The sequence below is a fragment of the Calliphora vicina genome, chromosome 5, assembly GCF_958450345.1.
Source record: "Calliphora vicina chromosome 5, idCalVici1.1, whole genome shotgun sequence".
NCBI classification, from domain to species: Eukaryota; Metazoa; Arthropoda; class Insecta; order Diptera; family Calliphoridae; genus Calliphora; species Calliphora vicina.
This window is the reverse complement of record NC_088784.1, coordinates 73,632,616-73,657,163: the sequence shown is the minus strand read 5'-3', so window position 1 is coordinate 73,657,163 and position 24,548 is coordinate 73,632,616. Positions and strand designations below refer to the sequence as shown.

The 24,548-nt window shown below is 31.0% G+C and overlaps 4 protein-coding genes across 5 annotated transcripts in view; 3 read left to right on the top strand and 1 right to left on the bottom strand.

Annotated features, from left to right (window-relative positions):
• The first annotated feature begins 967 nt into the window (after positions 1-967).
• Adf1 (Adh transcription factor 1) lies at positions 968-6,770 on the top strand. Of its 2 annotated transcripts, none has more exons than XM_065511637.1 (4): positions 968-1,646; positions 5,831-5,951; positions 6,030-6,223; positions 6,316-6,770. In XM_065511637.1, exons 1-4 carry the CDS (start codon positions 1,481-1,483, stop codon positions 6,708-6,710), a joined length of 876 nt encoding a protein of 291 aa, XP_065367709.1. In that variant the 5' UTR covers positions 968-1,480; the 3' UTR covers positions 6,711-6,770. The 2 variants fall into 2 exon arrangements, with proteins under 2 accessions (XP_065367709.1, XP_065367710.1); XM_065511638.1 differs by having other exon boundaries at positions 970-1,646; positions 6,328-6,769.
• An 8,353-nt stretch (positions 6,771-15,123) lies between these two features.
• Positions 15,124-15,788, top strand: LOC135960645 (pupal cuticle protein Edg-78E-like). The gene is made up of 2 exons (XM_065511986.1): positions 15,124-15,216; positions 15,283-15,788. The coding sequence occupies exons 1-2, from the start codon at positions 15,205-15,207 to the stop codon at positions 15,646-15,648; spliced, it is 378 nt and encodes a 125-aa protein (XP_065368058.1). The 5' UTR covers positions 15,124-15,204; the 3' UTR covers positions 15,649-15,788.
• On the bottom strand, positions 15,747-17,684 carry LOC135960644 (isochorismatase domain-containing protein 1-like). The gene is made up of 3 exons (XM_065511984.1): positions 17,530-17,684; positions 17,240-17,452; positions 15,747-16,004 (listed from the first exon to the last, which is right to left on the bottom strand). The coding sequence occupies exons 1-3, from the start codon at positions 17,650-17,652 to the stop codon at positions 15,747-15,749; spliced, it is 594 nt and encodes a 197-aa protein (XP_065368056.1). The 5' UTR covers positions 17,653-17,684.
• Positions 17,685-20,164: 2,480 nt separating this feature from the next.
• The window catches only part of LOC135962425 (uncharacterized), a 109,350-nt gene continuing 104,966 nt past the window's right edge, over positions 20,165-24,548 (top strand). The window contains exon 1 of the mRNA XM_065514347.1: positions 20,165-20,380. The gene's annotated coding sequence lies outside the window, so the exon portion shown is untranslated. The remainder of the gene's footprint in view (positions 20,381-24,548) is intronic.

Genomic DNA, 24,548 nt, shown 5'->3' with positions numbered 1-24,548 from the left:
TAAATTTATGTTGACATTTAGTAACAGGCAGTTTGTCGATACATTGACAAACTTAGGGTGATAATTTTTTTATTATGACAACCATTTTGACGTTTATCATGATAAAAATTTATCAGGTATAGACAGGGAGTAAATTATTGTTTACAAATGTCAGCTGTTCGAGTATCAGTGATGCAAACGCAAATTGCAAGCAAAGCTATACAGTTTTAGTATTGCTCAAAAGCAATGGTGTGACAATTTCAATTCTGCGTATTTGTATTGCAAAAAAAAGCTGCAATATTTTGCATTTGCACTTTCGCAAGACCATATGCATCAAACACTGAACTCCCTTATTATTTTGTTGTCGCAGCTGTACTTTTTTATTAAGGCGAACGACGACGACGTTGTCGTATTCGTTTATTTATTTTTTGGCTGATTTTGCTGTTTGTTTCTCTCCTGTCCTCTCATTTTCTCTTATTTATTTTGCTGTTTATATTTTTATACTATAAAAAATTTATAGACACACATCAGGGATGGCAAGTGAAATTTAAAAATTGTACCATCCACTATTTAAAATAGTACTTTTTCGGTTATGAATGTACTAAAACTCACATTTTCACAATTTTTTTTAACAAGAAATAAAAATCGCCAAAGATGGAGATTTTGATATTGAATATTTTTTTGTATTTCCAAGATAAAATTCAACTTCAATACCAATAAAATTACACTTTTTACTTTTTAATACGGATTTGTTGTCATCTAAAATCTTAGGCAAAAAATTACACAAATTCAGTTAAGAACAAATAAAACATGTATCAAAAACTAATTTTATTCACATTGGCCGGCGCTTCTCTTTCTTCCAACACCAACAAAGTTCCAACCGAACGACGTCAACACTGCCGTTCGTGTATGCTGTAGCCGAACGAACAAACGTTCCAAAGCTGACTTCTCTTTCTTCCAACCCAACAACGATGTTTCCACAATTTAGTTGCTTTGCGTACACGTCGTCGTTAACGTTGTTCCGACTAAAACCGCGCGGTAGTGTGAAAATTTATAGAAGCTTTTGGTTGTTTTTGTACTGTGTGCTTTTCATATTAAAAACCCAGTTGTGTAAAAGCAAAAATTCCTGTTTTTCTTTAATTGTGTTTTTGTATGTGTGTTCTTTACCCATACTAACATATATATGGCTGACCTTTATTGGGGTGGGCTATAAAAAAGTACAATTGGAATTTTTACAAATAAATGGGGAATATTTCGCTGACAAAACCACTAGGACAAATCAAAAAAGAAAAATAAAGAAAGCAATAACAAAAATAAACTTTGCAGGGAAATTATAAAAAAAAGAACTAAAAACAACAGTGACGTCGCCGTTTATTTGTAGATTTAGAAGAGACGAGTGCGAAAAAAGGCGCTAAAGTTGGCAGAGAAGTTAACATGTGTGTGTATGTTTAGTAAATATTACTGACAGCAATAACTTGAAATAGAAAAAAATCACATCACAATGGTTGAAAAATTGGATGCAAATTCAGAACAACAATTTGATTTGAATTTAATTGAGGCGGTTAAAGTGAATCCCGTCATTTATGATCGTTCCCATTACAATTACAAGCATTTTGTGCGTAAAGCCCAAGTGTGGAAACAAATTTCCGAACAACTTGGTATGCCTGGTAAGTATTTGTTGTTTTTATAAGTACGTATCCGTTTGCCTACTGACTGCTTCTAATTGTGTGTTCACAAGTACTAGAGGGGAGGTGTGTTAGTTCTTTTCTAAAAATTTAAGTTCATTATAATCATCATATGTAGATAAATGGTTCGTTCTTATCTATTAAATATAATAAATAAAAATAGTCTATTCCACACAATACAAACAATTAAAACACATCAAACTCATACATGTTTGGAATAAGTTCCCTGTGTCTTTGCCAGTGTTTTTTTATAATTGCTTTCCCTTTCTCTTTTGTTCGTCTCCCCTAGAGTAGGAATATTTTAAGTGCAGAAGTAATAAAGTATTAATTGTTATTTTAGAATTTCATTTTATAATCCGTGCTTGTTTGGCCAACCCTATGTCTATACTTGATACATTTTTGTCATGATAATCTACGAAATGGCTGCCAAGATAATAAATATTACTCCCTGTCTATAGTTGCCAAATATTTATTATAACAATTAATGACGTTTGTTGTCAAGACAAAGTTGTCTAACCCCCTGTCTATACTTGACAAATATTTATCATAACAATTAATGACGTTTGTTGTCAAGACAAAATTGTCTGAGCAAAAGCACTAACAGTTTTGTCATAACATAGCATTTATTATTGTTATGAGAAAATTGTTAGAGCTTCACCGCACGTTTTGACAAGGACAAAACGTCGGCACAATATGTACTTTCATCATGTACATATTCAACGACCTTGGTTTATTATGCTAAAATAATAAAACGAAATGAATACATTCTTTTAGCTATGTTATTTTGCTATACTAATACTCAGCATATTCTGCTGTATGTCAGCGTTTTTGTAGTTTCTTGTATTGCTGCTGTTTAGTGAAGAATTTTTTTTTCAGGTTCGACTTCGTTTGTTGTAGAGATGGTGTCGACGTCAGAACTGGTAGCAGAGATCTGCGCCGAACTGTAAGACTGCTGAGCCGAGCCGCCGATAAATTTTAACAGCCGCACAATAATATTTTCAGCTTAAGTCGGCTTGAAAACAGCTTGTTAATTAAAATTCATTAATTATTACATTAAATTTTCGGAATTTAAATTTGTAATTTGTTACAATTCGAGTAATTTTTCATTGGTCGGCTAACAGCCGATGGAGTCAGCCACCGGCATAAAATTTTGTCGGCGCTAGTCTTTGACTGGTAGTCGCCAAACATTCAATTACATTCGGTCGCAACATGTGTGTTTTTATTGCTATTTCTTTGGCCTTTTTGTTTACTTTTGTAGTTCAGCTATGTGTGCGGAGCATTTTGTTGTTATTTTTCTTACCTTTTTTGTTGCTGTAGAAACCGGTGATGGAAAAGTTGACATGATCTAAAATGTTTAATATATCGAGGGACAATATTCTAATATGTATCTCTGTATTAGATTTTTAATGAACAGGAAGGAGATTGATGGAAAAATATTCAGCAAACAAGTCCACATACGTGGTATAAATTTAAAAGAAAAAATATATACATACACTGATGGACAAAGTCACCGCCATTTCCCTTTAGAATGTTTAAAGGACTATCACGTTATAAATATAATTGAAACACAAAATTTTATTTTGTCCACCAGTGTATGTATGTATATTGAATTTTATTCCATTACTTTTTAATCAAATTATTTTGAATAGTTTCAACGGTATACTTTGGTTTGAACTTAAAAAGTCTACTTTGTCGATTTTTTATCCTATTTTGAAGAACACTACTGACCAGCCTTTAGTAGGAAAAGACAGGATTGAAGGCAGCATGACACAAAACTAATTATTTTTTGAGTTTTTCAGATAAATAGTTTTTTTTAGTTTTCCATTCCTGGTTGTCTTTTGCTCTGCTATTTGCTTGCAGCCTACGTCAATCGTATACGTTGTTTTTATTTACTTTTTACTTGTATCATCAGTCATTCGGTCAGGCAAGTTGTTAGCAGGGCTGCCAGACAACTTTTTCAACAAAGAGCCCTTCATTCGGAAGAAGATCACCAGTACCAAGCACACAAACTTCTCCCTTCGAAAAGAAGAACATTAAGCCACCGCTAGAGGGTAAAAGACCGATAAGAAAATCTGATTGTACCTGGACACGTAGTGCAAAGGATAAGGACATAGTTTTCGCTGAACATTTAAGTAATGTATTCCAACCAAAGAAATCATTTTGTATTAGGGATAAAAGACAATCTTAAATTAAAAAAAAATTCCAGGTTATTTAATTACACCTTCCATGATTGAAAACCTACCAGATGTGGCAATTATTGTGCTCACAGTATTGTTGCGTTACACATCGCCATCTTCTTTAGATTAGCATCATGATTGTTCTTAACGGGCAAAACTAGAATATTCTAATTCAAGAGCTTTCAATGTTAATGTTAGAGCTTAAACATTCTTGGTATCAACATTGTTGATGAGTATGAATGTTGCTGGCAGTCGTTACAGACCGTTAAATTCAAATCGCTAATTCAAATTCGTAACAATATTATAATAAACTTATGAAATAAAAGAAGAAAACTAATAAAGAAATTCCGGCAATTTCACGACAAAAATTTCTAGTAAATAGTTACTCTAAATCAGAGGTGGCCAGAAAGAGTGTGTTTAAAATGCATATGGTGTAGTGTAAAATATAAAAGAGAACACAAATGAATATATGTGTACTTTGCACCGAAAATTAAATTAAATTGTTTTTGTTTTGTGTTTATTTTGAGTTTTTGCCACCTATGCTCTAAATACACTTCTATAATTCCTCACATTCAAAGTAAATTAATAAAGTAGACTCAGTAGAACAGCTGACTAATTTTTTTACTTTGGTCTGAACTATCAATTCACTTGTGGTTGTTGCGGCGAAAAATATAACATGCCCAAAAGCAAAAACAACAACAGGCAACTTTGACAGCTCAGACCTTAAACCAAAAACAAAATTGCTTGTGGTTTTTGTAAATGTTGTATTTGTTGTAGTACTGTCGGTACTTTATTAATTTACTTTGCTCACATTGTTGTCTCGATCACAGATTTTTTATAAACAGATTGATTCTCGCTGTAACTATTTATATACTAGCGTTATCTTCGACAATTTTCCCCAATTATATGCTAGATCATGGTCCCGCAAATAGAGGCATTACATTTGTGTGCATGTATGGGTAACAAAATATCCGCAACAACATCAAGCAACTGATTGAAATATTTGTATTTTTACTCTCTATTGTTTACATTCGGGTTGTGTACGTGTAAATTGACGAAAATCTTCGTATTCTGAATAATATTAGCGAGGAACTATGTGCTAGATCATTACTCTATCGTTTAGGGCGTTGGAAACACATTAAATGTTCTGGTATTATTATAGCAGCACCACCCTGTTATTAGTTCTAATAGGCTCCACAAATGGTTTGTGGCGTTGCTAAAAATAGTGAATTTTGAAACCAAAGTTGTAAGCGTGCTGCGAATTAAAAAAAAAATGATTCAATAAGGAATTAATGCTACGTTTGAAGTACTAATGAATTATGCCTAGGAATTAATTCGCAAATTTTATATAAATATGCCAAATACTTTTTTCTAAATATATACATATTGTTACGTTTTAACCTTTTCAAAACGTTAGTTTATTTCATTTAAATAAACCGGTTACTTTTTATTGCAAATAAAAGCCGTTTAGTAGTTTAAAAATTGTAACAACTCTTTATTTATTTAAAATTTACAACAACAACAGAATTAAATAGCCACTCAATGTTTTTTATACACGTTCATAAATTCTCAGAAATACAGACACAATTTATAATGTACACGAATTTACTTGAAAAACACAACACACTTTAAGGCACTCAGTTGATGTTTATTCGTAAAGCGTCTCTTATAAACTTACTCACGACTGCAACCTCTGCCACTATTTATAACACTGCCATCTGCACTCGAATATTCTAGATTGCTCTTTAACTGTCAAAGTTCGAATACAGCGTTGCCAACTTACGATCAAATCAACTGAAAGCTTTTATTTAATAATGCCCACAGATATGTTACAGTTTGCTATTGCAGCACTGTGTTATTTGAAAGCATTATGCTACTTTAAAATCAGCCCTTAAAATCGTTATATTTGAATTCAAGTACAATTTCGTAACAATATAATCATTCTAATAAATAAATTAAATAATACAAATTTAATTTCTATAATTCCAGAACAAAAATGCACCAAACGCTGGAAAAGTTTACGCGATAAATTTGCCCGAGAAATGAAATTAAGCACTGAATCACGTTGGCGATATTTTAAACAAATGAGTTTTCTCGTAGAGTCTATAAGGTTGGTTTTTCTTTAGATTTTATTTAAACTTACCCTTTCGAAACTTTGTAAATTTTGTAATTTTAAATTGTTTTACAGGCAATATCGTGAATCATTGTTGGGCAAATGTGGTCCTTTGCCCACAACTCAGACGACTACTACCACTCAAGTAACCCAGGTGGATGCAAATCAGCAGCAACAACAACAGCCGCAACAACAACACGCTGTTGTCGATATATTTCCCTTTAATGGAGCTGCCGCAACATCAACACAAACTCTGCATCATCCACATGGTGAGTTAATCAACGAAACGAGAACATATTGCTCTAGTTTCCTCACATAAAAAAACACAACTAATTATTTATGTATTGACTGATTCATATAGTTAATATTACAGTTACAGGCGACACTCAACTGACCACAACAACGGTGGCAGCTGCAAAAGATACAAAAAACTTTTACTATGAACCACCTTTAAAACGTGAACGTGTTGATGATGATGCACAACAACAACAGCAGCAACAACAACAGCAACAGCAGCAGCAACAACAACAGCAGCAACAGCAACAATTGCAACAACACAATGATAATATGTTGAATACCATAAAAATATTTCAAAATTCTATATCGCAGAGTGTCAATCCCGAGGATCAATCGTTTGGTGTGGTGGTCACCGATATGCTGAATACACTGGGTGTGCGACAAAAAGCTGAAGCTAAAGTTCATATAATTAAATATTTAACGGACATGCAGTTGCTGGCTCAACATAATAAATATTGAAATAAAGCTAAAAAAATAAACATAACTTAAGCACAGAATAAGTATACAAATATGTATGTATGCAAATAATAATTTTAAGCTATGAATTCAAATACATTTACTTTATAAATTGATGATTTTTCAAAAAAAAAGAATATAAGATTTTGGCAAAATATTTTATATTTCTTCTACTACTTACTAGTTTTTTTGTTTTAACCTATGCAAGGTGCAATATTGTTTTACATACAATGAAAAAAACAAATAAATTCATATAAATATATACATGTAAATTGTAAATTAAATGCATATTAAATAATTTAATTAATATTCTGCTACATCTGTGGACTTTAGACAAAACAACTTAAGTGGAATTTTAAAATTTTTCGGGAGAGCGCGAAAACTTTTGAATAATCGATAATTATTTTATTATTTGTCCCAAGGAATTATATAAAGCTGTTGAAATTCAACAGTTTTTGCACACTCCTGAAAACTTTGAAAATTACACATATGTAAGTTGTTTTGTCAAAAGTCCACAGATATGTATTTAATTCATATAAATTTTGATCGGAAATTGTGTACGTAAATATGTATGTATTTAGAATAAATATATGTACAAGAATTAAATGTGATTAAAATAAATAAATTTAAAAAAAAAATTTAACAAAATCGCTTAATGTCGATTATTTTTTGAAAAGCGACTATTTTCAATTTGTTCATCATTAATGTAATTTCAGATTGTAAGACCGATGTTATAAATTTTGTTTTAACGTTTTTATATGTATTTAGAAGTTATACAGCAATAATTAAAGTGTTTTTCTGAATGTTTCGGCCAAAGTATACTAAGTATATCAACTTTCCGAAGCCCCCATGTAACTGACATACACGATTCATACATCAATATCTCCGGAATTCTTCCGGCTCGGTTGCTATTTAAAATCGAGAAAATCGGGAAAAGGACAGCCTCGATTTTTGAACTATGTATATCCGGATTACTAAGCCATTAATATAGACAATATGGATATCTAATGATAGATATTTCAAAGACCTTTGCAACGATGTATATAATACCATAGTAAGTCAAAATCGGAAAAATTATTTTTTAACCCGAATTTTTTTTCGCTGAATATTAAAAAAAAATTTAAAAAACAAAAATAAAATTTTAAAAAATTTAAAAAAAACAATTCGAAAAAAAAAATTTAAAAAAATGAATAAAACATCTTTGGAAAAAAATAAATTTTATTTTTAAATATTAAAAACTATGAAATTTATTATATTTTGAAACCGATGTCTTCATAAACGGGTGTTTTTTTCTTATAATTTATAATATTGAAAAAAATGTTCCCAAATACTTTAGTTAACTATATTTCTTCAATCTTTCGAAAAATTTTAAGTTTTTGACTTTTTTTCCAAAATTAAAAGTTTTTTTGACTTTTTTCTCCAAAATTGGCCCTTTTTCAAATGAATGCTTAGGTTTTTTCTTTGAAGAGCTTTTTTGTCGCTTGGTGGGATGCCAGTTGGATATCTATCAAAATATGTAAGTGTTTTTTAACTCTAGATATAAAATGTTTGACTTGATTTTTTTTTTTCAAAATGTACCCCTTATTTTTAATTTATTTTTTTTGCTCTAAAAAAAGCTTAGGTCTTTTCATTTAGGCCCTTTTTAGTCGCTTAGTGGGCTGCGATTGAGTTTTGTAACTCAGGACATACAAATTTTGAAATTTTTTGCAAATTAAAATCCTTTATATACCCTTCGCCTTCGTGAGAAGGGTATATATAAGTTTGTTATTCCGTTTGTAATTTCTACATTTTTCATTTCCGACCCTATAAAGTATACATATGTATTCTGGATCCTTATAGATAGCGGAGTCGATTAAGCCATGTCCATCTGTCTGTTTGTTGAAATCAATTTTCTGAAGACCCCAGATATCTTCGGGATCCAAATCTTTAATAATTCTGTCAGACATTCTTTCGAGAAGTTTGCTATTTAAAATCAGCAAAATCGGTCCACAAATGGCTTAGATATGAGGAAAAAACCAGGACAACCTCGATTTTTGACCTATATCTGGATTACTAAGTCATTAATATAGACAATATGGATATCTAATGATAGATATTTGAAATACCTATGCAACGACGTATATAAGACATAGTAAGTTGGACCTACAATGGGTCAAAATCGGGAAAAAAAAATTTTTAACCCGAATTTTTTTTCATCAAAAAAAAAAAAAATTTGGACAAAACTTTTTTTAAAAAAAATGAAAAAACAATTTCAAAAAAAAAAAAAAATTTGAAAAACAATTAAAAAAAAAATTAAATTTTGTTTACCTAAAAATTTTTATTTTGAATTATAATTTGATGAAGGGTATATAAGATTCGGCACAGCCGAATATATCTCTCGTGCTTTTTTTTTTTTTTTTTTCAAAATAGCCCCTTTTTTGTTATTTTTTTTTGCTTAAAAAAAGCTTACTATTTCTATTCCTTTAAGAGCTTTTTGGTGCTTAGTGGAATGCGAGTGGGTCATCTACACTCGATGATTTGTAACTCAATTCATCATACAATTTTTCAAAAGTTTGTTCACTTAACGTGAAATCCTCCATATGTAAATATTTTGTAAAATATCATATTTTTGAAAACTTAAATTACGAAATATAGTTTTCAAAAAAAGTTTCCATTGTATTGTCACTCATTGCATTTTATTAAAATCAATATATACACTGATGGACAAAAGTCACCGCCATTTCCCTTTAGAATGTTTAAAGGACTACCACGTTATAAATATAATTGAAACACAAAATTTTATTTTTTCAACAAAAACAATTGCCCAATTCACAATTGATGTCGTAGTGTTGTAGCATTGTATGTTATAAATATTTTTCCAAAAAATTTTCGAAACAAAAACAAAACATTAATAAAAAAAATTAATACATACAACGCTACGACACCAATTGTGAATTGGGCAATTAATCCATTTTTATTATACTTCAGTTAAAACAAGTCTTTTTAAATTAACCTAATTTACAAATACGTAGCGTGGCGGTCCTTTACACATCCTAAAGGGGAAATGGCGGTGAATTTTGTCCATCAGTGTATGTATATATGTAAATGTTGGTTTTTATTCACAATTAATTTTTAACGCGCAATGATTTAGTTTAAAATTTACTGAATTAATTTATGAGTTTTACAAGTTGTTAAAATTACTAAATCATTTTTCAAAACAAAAAAAAACTAAAAAATCGAAATAAATATGCAAATAATGCATTAAATAACAAATTAATGTGCTATAATCGGTATCCTTTGCCTTTATTTGGATTTTAAGTTATTATGTATATGATTTTAATTATAAAACACTTCTGTTGCTGTAAATTGATTATATTTTTATAAATTTTGATGAAGTGCCTTTAGCATAGAGAAATGCACATAGAGCGGAAACTAGAAACAAAAAATCAAACAAAAAAATTACTCAAAAAATCACACATATGAGTATTGATTTTGTTTCCACAAAGTTTTAATAATAGATCATTAATCATATCGGAAACTCTGCTGTCAAAGACCTAACTCAGTTGTCAGAAACCAAAGTGGTGAGCATGTATTAATGGAAAAAACTATGTGAAAAGAAAAACAACACTCGTAGGTTTTTAACAACTGAGTTAGGTCTTTGGCAGTAGAGTTTCAAATCTACATATGTATGTTTATTTATCTATGGTTTTTAGCATCTAGTTCTTAATTTTTTTTTACTCCCTTACATTTTTTGGGGTTTTCTTATGTAAAAATTGCTAGATTTCGATGTTTTTAAGTTTTAAATTTTGCACGATTTTTCGATTTTATTCGATAATTTATTTAGCGGTTTCTGATTTTGTATGATATCACCCTTCTGTATGATATCAGAAAGTTGGTATCGACAGTTGAATGAACGAATGGATATCGTTAAATTGACTGCCCCTATTTATAGGGATATACCTACATTATGGGATCGTAAATTTGTATTCATTCAAGTTAAATGGTATACAAATATATAAATAAAATAATGTACGAGTTTTAATATGCAGTGAGTGACAATACAATGAAAACTTTGTTTGAAAACTACTATAATTATAATTTCAAAAATTATAAATATTTATTTCCAAGATAAATTCAAATTTACCGGAGCTGTAAATGAATCATTAATTTTTGAATTAATTCTCGAATCATTCACACCAAAAAATTTAATGAAATTTGAGTCAATTCAAATGAATTTGGTAAAAATTAATATCAATTCGTTTCCAATTCAAATGAATTGGTCAAAGTGAATTGCAATTCATTTCCAATTCACTTGAATATAATTGATTTCGAATTAGTTCAAATGAATTAGAAACAAGTAAGAGGGCTATATTCCGCTGTGCCGAATCTTAGATACCCTTCACCAAATTATACTTCAAAATACAAATTTTAAATATTTTTGTAAACAAAATTTATTTTTTTTTTCAAAGTTGTTTTTTTTCTTCATTTTTTTGGAATTTTTTTTAATACAAATAAATTTTCGAAATAAAATTCGAGTTAAAAAATATTTTTTCCGATTCTAACTTATTGTGGGTCCAACTTACTATTTTTTTGGAAATAAATCTGGCATTTCTAAACGGCTGGTCCGATCGGGATAAAATTTGAATTGGGCGTAGTCAAGGAGTTTAAGTTATTAAAATGGGCCCTACAAATAATCCAGGGGCGGCGCTATGGGTGCTCAAAGTAGGGTACCTTCGACATGTAAAATTTTTAAACACGTGCCATTTTTTTGTTTGAAATATCTATCATTAGATGTCCATATTAATGACTTAGTAATCCAGATATGGGTCAAAAATCGAGGTTGTCCTGGTTTTTTCCTCATATCTCAGACATTTGTGGACCAATTTTGCTGATTTGAAAATAGGAAACTTCTCGAAAGCATGTCTGACAGAATTATTGAAGATTTGGATCCCGAAGATATCTGGGGTCATCAGAAAATTGATTTCAACAGACAGACGGACATGGCTTAACCGACACCGCTATCTATAAGGATCCAGAATATATATACTTTATAGGGTCGGAAAATTATATTGTGGAAATTACAAACGGAATGACAAACTTATATATACCCTTCTCACGAAGGTGAAGGGTATAACAATGGAAACTTTAAAACTTATGCCGGCAAGAAGAGAACAAGATACGGGATCGCGATATTTATTGAACGTGTAGCATGCAGTATTGATGGATCACAGAATAGCGTAATAAATATTGTGAAATCCAAAAAGTATTGTCAACCACTGTATATTATTTACGTTTTTTTTTTAAAAAATTTTAATTTATGTACATACAAATGTCTTTGAGACAAAACTGTATAATAAATTAATTAAGTAAGAAAGCTATAATGACAAAAATATTGTAAATCTAGTGTGAATGAGACACCTAAATTAATTAATGTAGTATAAGAGACCAGTTTTCATAATGAGTAAACAGATTAAAGATAAAATCGAGTTAAGATTTCTTAACGTTCGATTAAGAAGAAATTTTCGGGAACAGTAACGAATTTAATATACTCTATTTAATGGAGAATCTTAATAAAAGAATTTACTTTGAAATATTTCGAAAATTAATTAACACACTTTAATTAAGACTCAGTTATGGATCTAAGGAAAAATAAATGTTGGTTTTACAAAAAAAACTAACAAAGATTATCAAATTACATATTCAAAAGAGGACTTATGGCTTTAAAATTAATATTTATAACATTTTTACCACAATTTTCTCAATATCAAAAATTATATTAATTGATTATTTCGTTACGAAAAACGATAATCACCCACTGTCTATACCTGATAAATTTTTATGATGATAAACGTCAAAATGGTTGGCAAGATAAAAAATGATCAGGTATAGTCTCCATTTATTAGTATTATTGCTTCGTTATGACAAAATTGTTAGTGCTTTTGCTCAGACAGCTTTGTCTTGGCAACAAACGTCATTAACTGTTTTGATAATTATTTGTCAAGTATAGACAGGGGGTCAGAGATTGAGAAAATGGGGGTTAGACTGATAAACCGATAATGAATGGCAAAAGCGATAAATAACAGTGTTAAAAATGGAGGTTTTGTATTGGGTATTTTTTTAAGCCCCATAGAACTTGAAATTGTAAAAAATTACTCAAAAAAGTAAATTTTAATAGAAACAAGTAAGAGAGATAGCTCTGTGATAGGCTGTGCCGAATCTTATATACCCTTCGCCAAATTATACTTCAAAATAAAAATTTTAAATATTTTTAGGTAAAAAAAAATTATATTTTTTTGCAGTTTTTTCATTTTTTGGACAAAAAAATTTTCAAATTGTTTTTTTAAAATTAAATTTAAAATTTTTTTTTTAAATTTTTTTTTGTTTTTTAATTTTTTTTTAATATTTAGCGAAAAAAAAAATCGGGTTTCCGATTTTTTCCGATTTTGACCCATTCTAGGTCCAACGTACTATGGTTTTATATGTCATTGCAAAGGTCTTTGAAAAATCTATCATTAGATATCCATATTGTCCATATTGTTACGAAATTGTACTTGAATTCAAATATAACGATTTTAACGGCTGATTTAAAAGTAGCCTAATGCTTTCAAATAACAGTGCTGTAATAGCAAACTGTAACATATCTGTGGGCATTATTAACATTGAATAAAAGCTTTCAGTTGACCATTGATCGTAAGTTGGCAACGCTGTTTGCTGCGACCGTATATTCGAATTCGAATATTCTGTTAAAGAACATTGTAGAAAGTACACCACAGATGGCGTATTATTAGAAACCTCTAGACAGTTAAAGAGAAATCTAGAGTGCAGATGGCAGTGTTATAAATAGTGCAGTCGTTAAAGTGTGTTGTATTTTTCAAGTGAATTCGTGTACATTATAAATTGTGTCTGTATTTCTGCGAATTTATAAACGTGTATAAAAAACATTGAGTGACTATTTAATTCTGTTGTTGTTGTACATTTGAATAAATAAAGAGTTGTTACAATTTTCAATCTACTAAACGGCTTGCTTTTATTTGCAATCAAAAGTATCCGGTTTATTTAAAGGAAATAAACCAACGTTTTGAGAAGGTTAAAACGTAACAATATAAATGACTTATTAATCCAGATATAGGTCAAAAATCGAGGTTGTCCTGGTTTTTCCTCATATCTCAGCCATTTGTGGGCCGATTTTGCTGATTTTAAATAGGAAACGCATATCTGACAGAATTATTGAAGATTTGGACCCCAAGATATCTGGGGTCTTTAGAAAATTGATTTCAACAGACTGGCAGGCGGGCAGATGGACATGGCTTAATCGACGCTTAATCGAGGATCCAGAATATATATACTTTATAGGGTAGGAAATGAAAAATGTAGAAATTACAAACGGAATGACAAAACTTATATATGTATACCCTTCTCACGAAGGTGAAGGGTAAAAAAAATGGCATTAATATTTAAAAATGATTTCGGGCATATGGCCACCTTGGCTGTTCTTGACGAAGCGCATTCTGGACGTCCAATTTGGGACCACTTTTTCGAGCATTGCTGGCCGTCTGTCACGAATAACCCGAACAATGTTGACCTCCAAAGCGTCAATTGTTTCTGGTTTATTTTGATTTGTTGAAATCACATCTCGCCCGGATCAATGTCAACCATATCTTCAAACAAAAAATCATTTATCATGGTGCTGTAACGATCTCCATTGGCCGTAACACAAGCTCCGGCTTCATTTTTGAAGATATAAGGTCCGATTATGCCACCAGCGTATAGACCGCATCTAATGGTGCCTTTCTCTGGATGTAATTAGAGTCTATAGGGTCTGTTGTGGATTGAACTAACTCCATCTTTAAGCCAAAAATTAGCCTCATCGCTGAACACAATTTTGTGATAAAAAAGTCGTCTATAAATTGCGTGAATCGATGACTGATTTTCAAAGTAAATTTGGATAATTTGTTAGCGTCAAGAGTCAATCTATTCATGATGATTGACCAGAGTATACTGATCATAAAAGTCAAAAAAAGATCGCATTCTGACAGTTCGTTTGACAGTTAACCATTTCGTAATGTCTATTGAGCCTTTATATCACATTTTCCTCGTGTCTTATAGAAATATCCTGATAAAAACTTACTCGAGAGTACAATAAATGATCTGAAACATAACAAGAATCTGGAGGTTTATGAGCAGTTACTGAAAATGATGGACATTTTAATATTAATTCATGATTAAGCGATTGATTTTTTTATACAATTAAATGCATGTTCTATATTAAACTTAAATTACCCTAAAGGTTAAATACAAATAATTGTACAAAAACGATTGAAATTTAACCGACAACCAGTTTAAACAAAAATCATAAAAAAATAAAACAAAACGTTTCACAATTTTTTTTAAAAAAACAATCAAAAAAACAGGCTTAATTGTAAAATCGATTTATATAAATAAGTGTAATAAAATTTTATTAAACACAGTTTCATTTGAAAATTTAAAGTACAAAGTTAAGACAAAATTCTACAGCAAAATGTTGAAATACGTAAGAAAATTTTAAAAATTCTAAACGATTAAAAAATATTTTGAAAATTTTATTGGTTTTACACAGGTTTTATTGTTAACGCTAGTGGCCTGGGTCTCGGCAGTTGATGATGATGCCCATGCTCATGTCAACAAAGAATTCAAAAAGGATGATGGCCATGGACATTTCTCCTATGGCTACGATATCACCAACGGCATTGGTGCCGATGAGGCTGGCGATCAGAAGGAGGTACATGGTGAATTCCATTACACAACTAAAGAGGGTGTCCCCGTAAAGGTCAGCTATACGGCAGATGCCAATGGCTATCATCCCCATGGAGATGTGATACCCACAGCACCACCCACACCACCGGCCATTTTAAAGGCCTTGGAGTATATTAAAAATCATCCAAAAGCTGAGAAAAATGAAGGCGACAAAAAACATCATCATTAACTAATTAATGAAACATTTTAAAATTTTATTTATTTAGTTTTTTATTTTATTTTATTATTTTACTCTCAACTTCAAATACACTTAAAGAAAAAGTCAGCTTATGATTTGATTTCCATATCCAGTGACTTGGCCACTAATAATTTTTTTAAATCATTAAATCTGGGATGATTTTTATCACGCAAAAGCTGATATATAACTGATTCGGTTGTTGTTATAAAACAACCAGTGGACTGCAAACGTTTCAAAGCCATATTACGATCCTGATGGACTCGCGAAGCCACACAATCAGCCACCACAAACACATTTATATTTTGTGCTAACAAATCGATGGCGGTTTGTTCAATGCAGATGTGAGACTGGAAGAAATAAAAAAAAAATCAGTAATGGGGTTATTCCTGTTCAAACTAAATTATTGCGAATTGTCCTTTTCTTTAGAACCAGTTCTGGAGGTGCCAATTTCAAACAAAACGTGTACTAGAACAAGTATGAGAGCTATATTCGGCTGTGCCGAATCTTATATACCCTTCACCAAATTATACTTCAAAATACAAATTTTAAATATTTTTAGGTAAACAAAATTTATTTTTTTTGCAAAGTTATTTTTTAATTTTTTGGAATTTTTTTTTCGAATTATTATTTAAAATATTTTTTTTTAAATTTAAATTTTTTTTCAAATTTAAAAAAAAAAATTTTTGTGAAAAAAAAAAATTGAGGTTAAAAAATATTTTTTACGATTTTGACCCATTGTAGGTCCAACTTACTATAGTCTTATATACGTTGTTGCAAAGGTCTTTGAAATATTTATCATTTGATATCTATATTAATGACTTAGTAATCCAGATATAGGTCAAAAATCGAGGTTGTCCTGGTTTTTTCCTTATATCTCAGCCATTAGAGGACCGATTTTGCTGATTTTAAATAGGAAACTTCTCGAAAGCATGTCTGTCAGAATTATTGAAGATTTGGATCCCGAAGATATCTGGGGTCTTCAGAAAATTGATTTCAACAGACAGACGGACAGACAGACAGACGGACATGGCTTAATCGACTCCGCTATCTATAAGGATCCAGAATATATACATATACTTTATAGGGTCGGAAAATTATATTGTGGAAATTACAAACGGAATGACAAACTTATATATACCCTTCTCACGAAGGTGAAGGGTATAACTAGTTGTGGAAATAATAAATTTTTTCCTTACACCCCGTCTACAACAGACATGAAATGCTGTTAAAACATGATGTTATAAAAGAGTTGTTAAAACAAATGGATTAACAACCGTGTTAAAACATTGAAAAAATGCTAAAATGATGAGTCTATACCTAACACTAACATCATGTTAGTTTTAATGTTAAGCATTTCATGCCAGTTGTAGACCCATAGTTATATATCGTAGTCGATAAAGAGATGTCCGTGTGTTTCCAGCAAAATCGGCCCATAAATGACTGAGATATAAGTAAAATGATCCAAATTTTATACACAACATTTAGACAAATATTGTTTATACATTGGTTTGGTTTTGTTATGTGATTTTAATTGTTATGCAATTTAGAAAAATTGTTAACATTATTCTTTCTTATTACCCACCTCCATGCCGTACAATATCACATCACTTGGTTTGCCTCCATCAAAAAGATTTTTCATATAACATTCAATTTCCGGAACCATCATACTAAAACGGGTTTTGCTCACCACACACTTGGCATGACAAATATCTAGATCCTCAACAGTTTTACCCAATTTTTCTGGATTTTGTTCGGTAACCAGCAAAGGAACATTTAGAATTTTTCCAGCAGCAGTCTTAATAAAAATTAATGAAGGCAAAGTGAGTTCAACTATCAGCTAATAATTTGAGAATGTTTTAATTTTAAACTTACCAAACGTTTGGCATTTCCTATTAAGTTATTGAATAGTGGCATGGCAGGACGAAATTTTTCCTGAACGTCACATAACATAAATAACGTATTTTTGGGATACAAATGGGCCAGCTTGCGGGCCATTGTGTACAGAAATTCTTAATACTGATTTTTGGTTCGAAAATAATGAAATCTACGTAGAGTTAACAACAAGTTCTGTGTTAAAAATATCATTAATTTATTGCTTATACAGGGTAGTACAGGTAAAGACTATGATGAGTTTGGCAGGCATTAAAGGAAAAATTACAAATCCATAGTTTAATTCGGGAAAAATTTTTTTAATCTAATCATAGACCATTCAGAATTCTGTGCGTGCTTACGATTTGGTTTTGTTGTCGATTTGGCTGGTTGTCCGGGCTTCACATACGATCTTTTACACTTTCGGTTATCGTATTGGATACATTTTTCATTGCAAGTAATGATTCGCTGCAAATATGATTTTCGTTTTAATTTCGGACATGCAAAATCGTGTTTCAAGGTCTCTCGGCTTCAATTCATATGGTATCCAATTTACCAGCTTTTGGATGAATCCTGCTGCTGGCAATCTTTTTGAAATTGCTGCTTGTGTAGCTCCCAATGATTTTGCTTGCTCTTATTGAGTTTTACATCAATCTTCATGTAGTAATGCCTCCAATTCTTGGTCATTGCTATCCCTGGAGTAATTTTTGGTACTTTCTCAAACTCTCTTGCTATTGAATTACCTTGTCGTGGAGTGTTCCTCCCAAATGTAGAGTTTAACAGTTTCATGCTATTGTTTTATATAATATTTAAAACTGCTGTGTTATTATTTCAATATTTATCACAGATACAAAAACCAAAATTGTTACATAACACAGAGTTCGTTATATTCAAACTTCAATGTAGAATCAAACAAAATAATATCACATCAACTTTTCCAACTCTGATTACTCAATTTGACAGCTTTGAGTTGTATGTATTTGTCCCCTTATTGTTACATATACATGAAATACGATAACCCTGGCATTGTTAAGCAAATTGCTCCATAAAAAAGCTCTTTCCGTTTCTTGCGTATCGTAACAAAAGGCACAAAAAAAGCTTTTGTTGGAGTAAACGCATTCTAAAGAATCAGTTGTTATTCTCACTTGCAGTAATACAGACGCGAACCAAACGAATATAAAACGTTACAAAACAACGGTAAAACCGAAGCAAAAAAATTATACAATAAATATAAATAAATTGATAAAATAGTAAAGAAATTATAATAAAGTAACAATAAATAGCAAGAAAAAAAAACTAAGTTTCATAAAGAAGATAAAATAAAGGAAATTCAGGTTATAAGGGAATTAGTAATTACCCCACCACCCATTTTCAACCACGTTACTAAAACATTAAAAGAAGTAGACATTTTAACGGGGAGTTACATATTGAGTGTACTCAAATTATTGAAGAGCGTAGAAAAAAAGAGAAAATAGAAAAGTACCAGCAGAAGAAAAGTCATTGCACAAAGTGAAGTTTTTTTTTTGAACAAAAAAGTAACAAAAACGCACAATTAAAAATAGAAATTTTGCAGCAAACTAAAGGCCTTATTATTTCATAAGTTTTTTTTTATGTTCTATTTCTTAAAATAAAACATAATTCAATAAGTTTTGCTAAAACAAAAATCTAACAAGTCATTAGTTTTGTGAATTTTTTTTGTTGTTCATTTTGCCAAAGCAAAAAAAAAGAAACAACAACAACAAGCTGACTAATAAAGTGCTACTAAGAAGAAGAAGCGAGTAGATGTGGACATGTGTAAGAGTGTGTGTATGTAAGAAAGAAAAAAAAACAACACGATAAAAACCAGAAACAGTTCGTTTCATAGCAAAACAGCTGAAAAATTAGACACGGCAACAAACACTTAAATAAACCGAACAAAAAGAAGGCACTTAACAACAAAAACAACAACGATAAACAGCTAAAATCTCTACTACAACAAAGTGATTACCCTGACAAATGTTAAATTTGCTTAAAAATTATAATAACAACAACAAAAAAGCACTGCAAATATTAACACAAAGTGTTAAAGGCAAATATCGTTAATTTCATCATTACAACAACAAAAAAACAAATAAATTAATCATTTAAATAAAAAAATTATTCATTTGAGAAAACTTACTACAATGTAAACTGTAACAGTTGAAAAAATACAACAAATTTTAATACAAAACTTTTAGTGAACTCCACATACAATTACATTTGGCTAAAATATTACATTATTTTTTAATATAAACTCGCTCGCACTCTCTCTGTTGTCAGAGACTAAACCACAATCATATGTATTTTTGACATTGACTTTTCCCCCAACATACAAAAAATCATATATTTTATGCTCCCCTTTTTCTATGAAAGAAAAGAGACTCTACAAACCAACAAATTCCTTTGAAATTTAATTTATAACCAGAGCAAGAGAACTATTAATAACGGCGCTCTAATTGTTCGAGAGAGAATCAGTGTAAATTCCTTTTTAATATACAATTTCGTAAATATTAATAAAACAAAATCAACAACATCCCCTTAATACCGTTATTTTTTTATAACAAAATTTATTAAAAACAAGTTGCCACCCAGTTTAAATAAATGTCAAGACAACTAATACAACAATAACAATACAAATAAGCTTGTTCAATTACAAACAAGTAAACTAATTGACAAGAAAACAAAAAAAAAAACAACAAAAAAACTTCAAGTTACTTAATAAATTGTTATTATTACCTAAACTCGTGCTGTTACGCGGCTTTTGTTTGGTTCAAATTTGTTTTAATCCCACAAATTTTAAAATTCATCAGAAATATTTTTGGTACTATTTTTGCGGGTAAGTTTTGTAATAAAATTGTAATAAATACAAATACATACATGTATACATTTACTTTAAGAGCAAAACAATGACATTTTAATTTAATTATAATTTTTCTATAGGTTATAAATATAAAACTATAAATAGAAATTATTATACATATGTAAGTATATACAATACAAAACCCACAGTACTGTAAAATCCCATTCTAGGTCATTTATAGCAATGGTTGGTCTAACAGAGTTTGTGCGACTGAACTTTAACTATTAGTGTTAAGTAAGGTTAAGTTTACTACTCTCTCCCAGTACATATTAATAATTTCTATTGAATCATAAAACCATCAAGTGTATAAAATAAATTGAAAAAAAATAAAACAATTATCCCAGAGAATTCTATAGAATTTTTCTGAAATAACTAATTCTAGAACGAGGTTAATCAGATCGCCTTGATATGGTTTTCCAATTAGGGTTATATGAATGTTGAAATTGAATAAAACAGGCTGTGTGTGAGTTATAACCAAAATTATTTGCTTTATTAAAAGGTCTATGGAATCGTTCACGGTTCGAGAGTCCAATTTTTAATGACTCTACATTTAGTATTTCATTAAAATTTGTAAAGAATCATATATTATTGCTTTTATCAAAGAGACAAAAGAAATTTCATGGAACGGCTAGCAATATTAGTAGAAGAAGCGGATAGCCAGAACAACATGAGAAAATTTCATCAGATCATAGATTGTCTGACTAATCGAAGGTGTAACAGGAGACAAGCAGTCGCTAATCGTAAAACCCCTTTCATACTGGCCAATTTAGTTGCGCAAGTCGCTTGCCCAACATCAAACAGCATGCTAAATTTTCTTCTCCTCAACCCGACATTACCTGTGGCATCTACAAACACAAGAGACTTGCGCAACTAAATTGCTTAGTTTGAAAGGGGTCTAATGGTGTGCCACTAACAAACAGTGATGCACAGACGCAAATATGGAGAGAAAATTTCTAAAAATTTAGAACGTCATCGTAGATGAAGCTACTGAAGACAACGAAAGACACCACCGCAGTCCTGTAGGAAATAACTTGAGAATATCAGTCTAATGGCCATTATTACAACTTGCCTTTAGAGTTAAAGGTAACTTTAAGCAATAGAAAAAGGTACCCTTAAAGTTAACTTTAACTTTAAAGGCAAGTTGTAATAATGGCCCTAAATGAGCTAAAAGAGACCATCGTAAAATTAAAAAGTAATAAGGCTGCAGACGAAGATGGAATACCAGCCGAAATTCTACGGGCTGACATCGAAACCTCAGCTAAACTTCTATAGACTTATATCACATCAGTCTGGAAGGAAGAAAGGCTGGCTCCAACTTGGAAAAAAAAATGCATAATTGTAATGTTACCGAAAAGTGGAGATTTGAAAGATTGCAACAACTGGAGAAGAATTACACTGCTTAACACCATATACATATACTGTCAGCCATAGTACAGATAAGAATCCAAAACAAATAGAGAAGAATCGGCGAAATGAACAAATAGAAGCTGCTTAGATCAGGCCAATAGATAGAGCAATCTGTAAAATGGCGTGCCCCCTGTACCTATTGTTCATATACTTCATGAAAGCCTTCGATACGAAAGCATTTCAAACTAACACTGGATTAAAACAAGGATGCAATTTAACATCTCAACTGTTCACCTTCGTTCTGGATGATATAATTAGCGAAGTCTATTTAGAGAGAAGAGGAATTACATGGAGTCTCTCACACCAACTCGAGGATTTGGATTATGCATATGATATTTGCCTACTCCCACAAAACCTCCAAACTTGCAAACGAAATTACAAGATCTGGAAAGATTAGTGCGTAATATTGGATTTGAGAAACATATCAAGAAAACCAAAGCCATGAGAATTACCAATGTTAGCACAGAGAACATCATGATACAAGTCCAAGCTGTTGAATAAGTAGATAGCTTCTGCTATCTAGGCAGTATAGTAACAACTAATGGCGACACAGAAACAGCAACAGGCTAACCAAAGCGAGAACGCATTCGATCGACAGCATCTAGACGAACCAAACTCAGAATATTCAACGAATGTGTAAAGTCTACTCTGTTGTACGAAAGTGAAACCTAGTTAATCGAGCACAATCATGCAAAAATTACAGGTGTTCATCAATAAGTGCCTAAAAATCAGCCATCAGCAACACTGTTATCTGGAGCTTAACCAATGAGGAATCCATACTGAAACAAATCAAACACAGAAAATGGAGGTGAATCGGCCATACTATTAGGAAGATGCCCGATAATATTACAAGAATGGCGCTAGAGTGTAATCCTCAATGCTCAAGAAGCCGTTTTCGACCCAAGAACACATGGAAATGCACGATACTCCAAGAACTAAGACAATACAATCTTACTTAGGAAGGCACGAAAACAACAGCAGCAAAACGAGTAAGATGCTTTGTGGAAGCCATATGCACTCGAAGTTAGACGATCGTACTTTTTGATCAAAGCTGATATTGTGGAAATCACAGAGGCAATTAAAAGGTGTATTAATAAATAATTCACCGCAGTCACGTCGTTAAATCTCGGAGTTTCTTGTAATGTAAGAAGGAGATAGATTCCTGGAGATCATAGAACAGGAAAACACAATCGAGACATCTAGGATGGGTTCCTACTTAGACATTGTCCAGCTTGTAACCCCAAAACAAGTTCATGAATGATACTAAGGAAGGGACATTTAATGAACACGTCAAGCACAGACAGAGGAAGGCTTCCAACACAAAGAGGAGAGAGGGAAGGAAATTTTGAAAGTAAATAAATCCATTCCCAGGAGATTAATTAGTGTTTGAAAATTTCTCAGATGCATTGCATTTAAGGGACTATTTATGTTCTTAACCTACTTGATATGGGTTTAATATACCGGTATCCCTTTAATAGGTAAAGGAGAATTGGTTGAAAAAAACCGTTGTGCTGTTTAAAATCTAATTAAAGCATTTATGCAAATATTTGTTATAAAACTTTTAACATATTATATAATGTTAAGGTCATTCTCTGCAAACACCATGTATTAGAAAATTCCTTATTGGTCAGCTTATATTTATTTCCTTTCCTTGTAATCTTGCTCTTAAGGACTTTAAATAACTTCAAAAACATGTTGCTTACAAACACAAGTCTTATACTGCTAGTCGTTTTATGGCACAAACATTTTGACCATAAAATTTACAACATTTCATTTGTGTTTTTCGGTTGATATGCTCGAAACTACAAAAAAGTTTCTAAAAAGTAAGTACAACAAATGTTATAGTGGGCAGACTATAGCAAATTTGCAACAAATAATTTCTCGTATCTAGGCAAACAATTGGAAAAGGAACTTACAGACTTACGAACTCAAGTAGAAAAACTTGAAAACCATAAGTTTAAGGGAGTGTAGTGAATGGCTGGGTAGTTCGATGGTTGGCTGGCTGATATAAGTGGTTGACTAAATATTTAGTTGGGTTTTAAAATCATCTTCATCTTCATCATCATTATCATGTTTATTTTAGCTAGAAAAGAAAATATTCAAGGCTATGTTTAACTACACCAAAATATACATAATAAAATTTTATGTAAATGATGAAAAGAAAAAACTGTATTTTATTGTTTGTCTATTTGAATGTCTGATTACATGACTGACTGTATGTCTGGCTGACTGGTAATCCTTTTTTTATGGGTCTGTGTAGATTTTTCATGAATTTTAAATAATGTATGAAATGTTGAGATGAAAATGGATCGAAAATGTTCCATGAAAAGAATTTCCTAAGATAGATTTTTTGTTTTACATAAGTTTGTTATTTAAGTTCGCTGTAATAAATAAAATTTATTTTTTTATCAGGATTTGCAAGATTTGTTTTGGTTTTTCTCAATAGTTACACATGTTTTGGATTGTTGGAAAGGGGAACGGTTTATCTGAAACCAAAATCAGCTGCTTTTATTACTGTTGAGATTCGTTAGCTGGTTATTTGTTGTTGGGTTTATTCACGAGTACATAAATAAAAGTTTTTTTTATAGTAATTATTACTTTCCGATTTTGAACTTTGGTGTGGTATTTGTTCAAGGAATTTGGAGAAACTGTGAAGGATGTTTATCTCCGAGAAGGAGTTTGTGAATAATAATGCTCGCATTCGTATTATATTTCGAGTAAAAACTTGCTCATAATT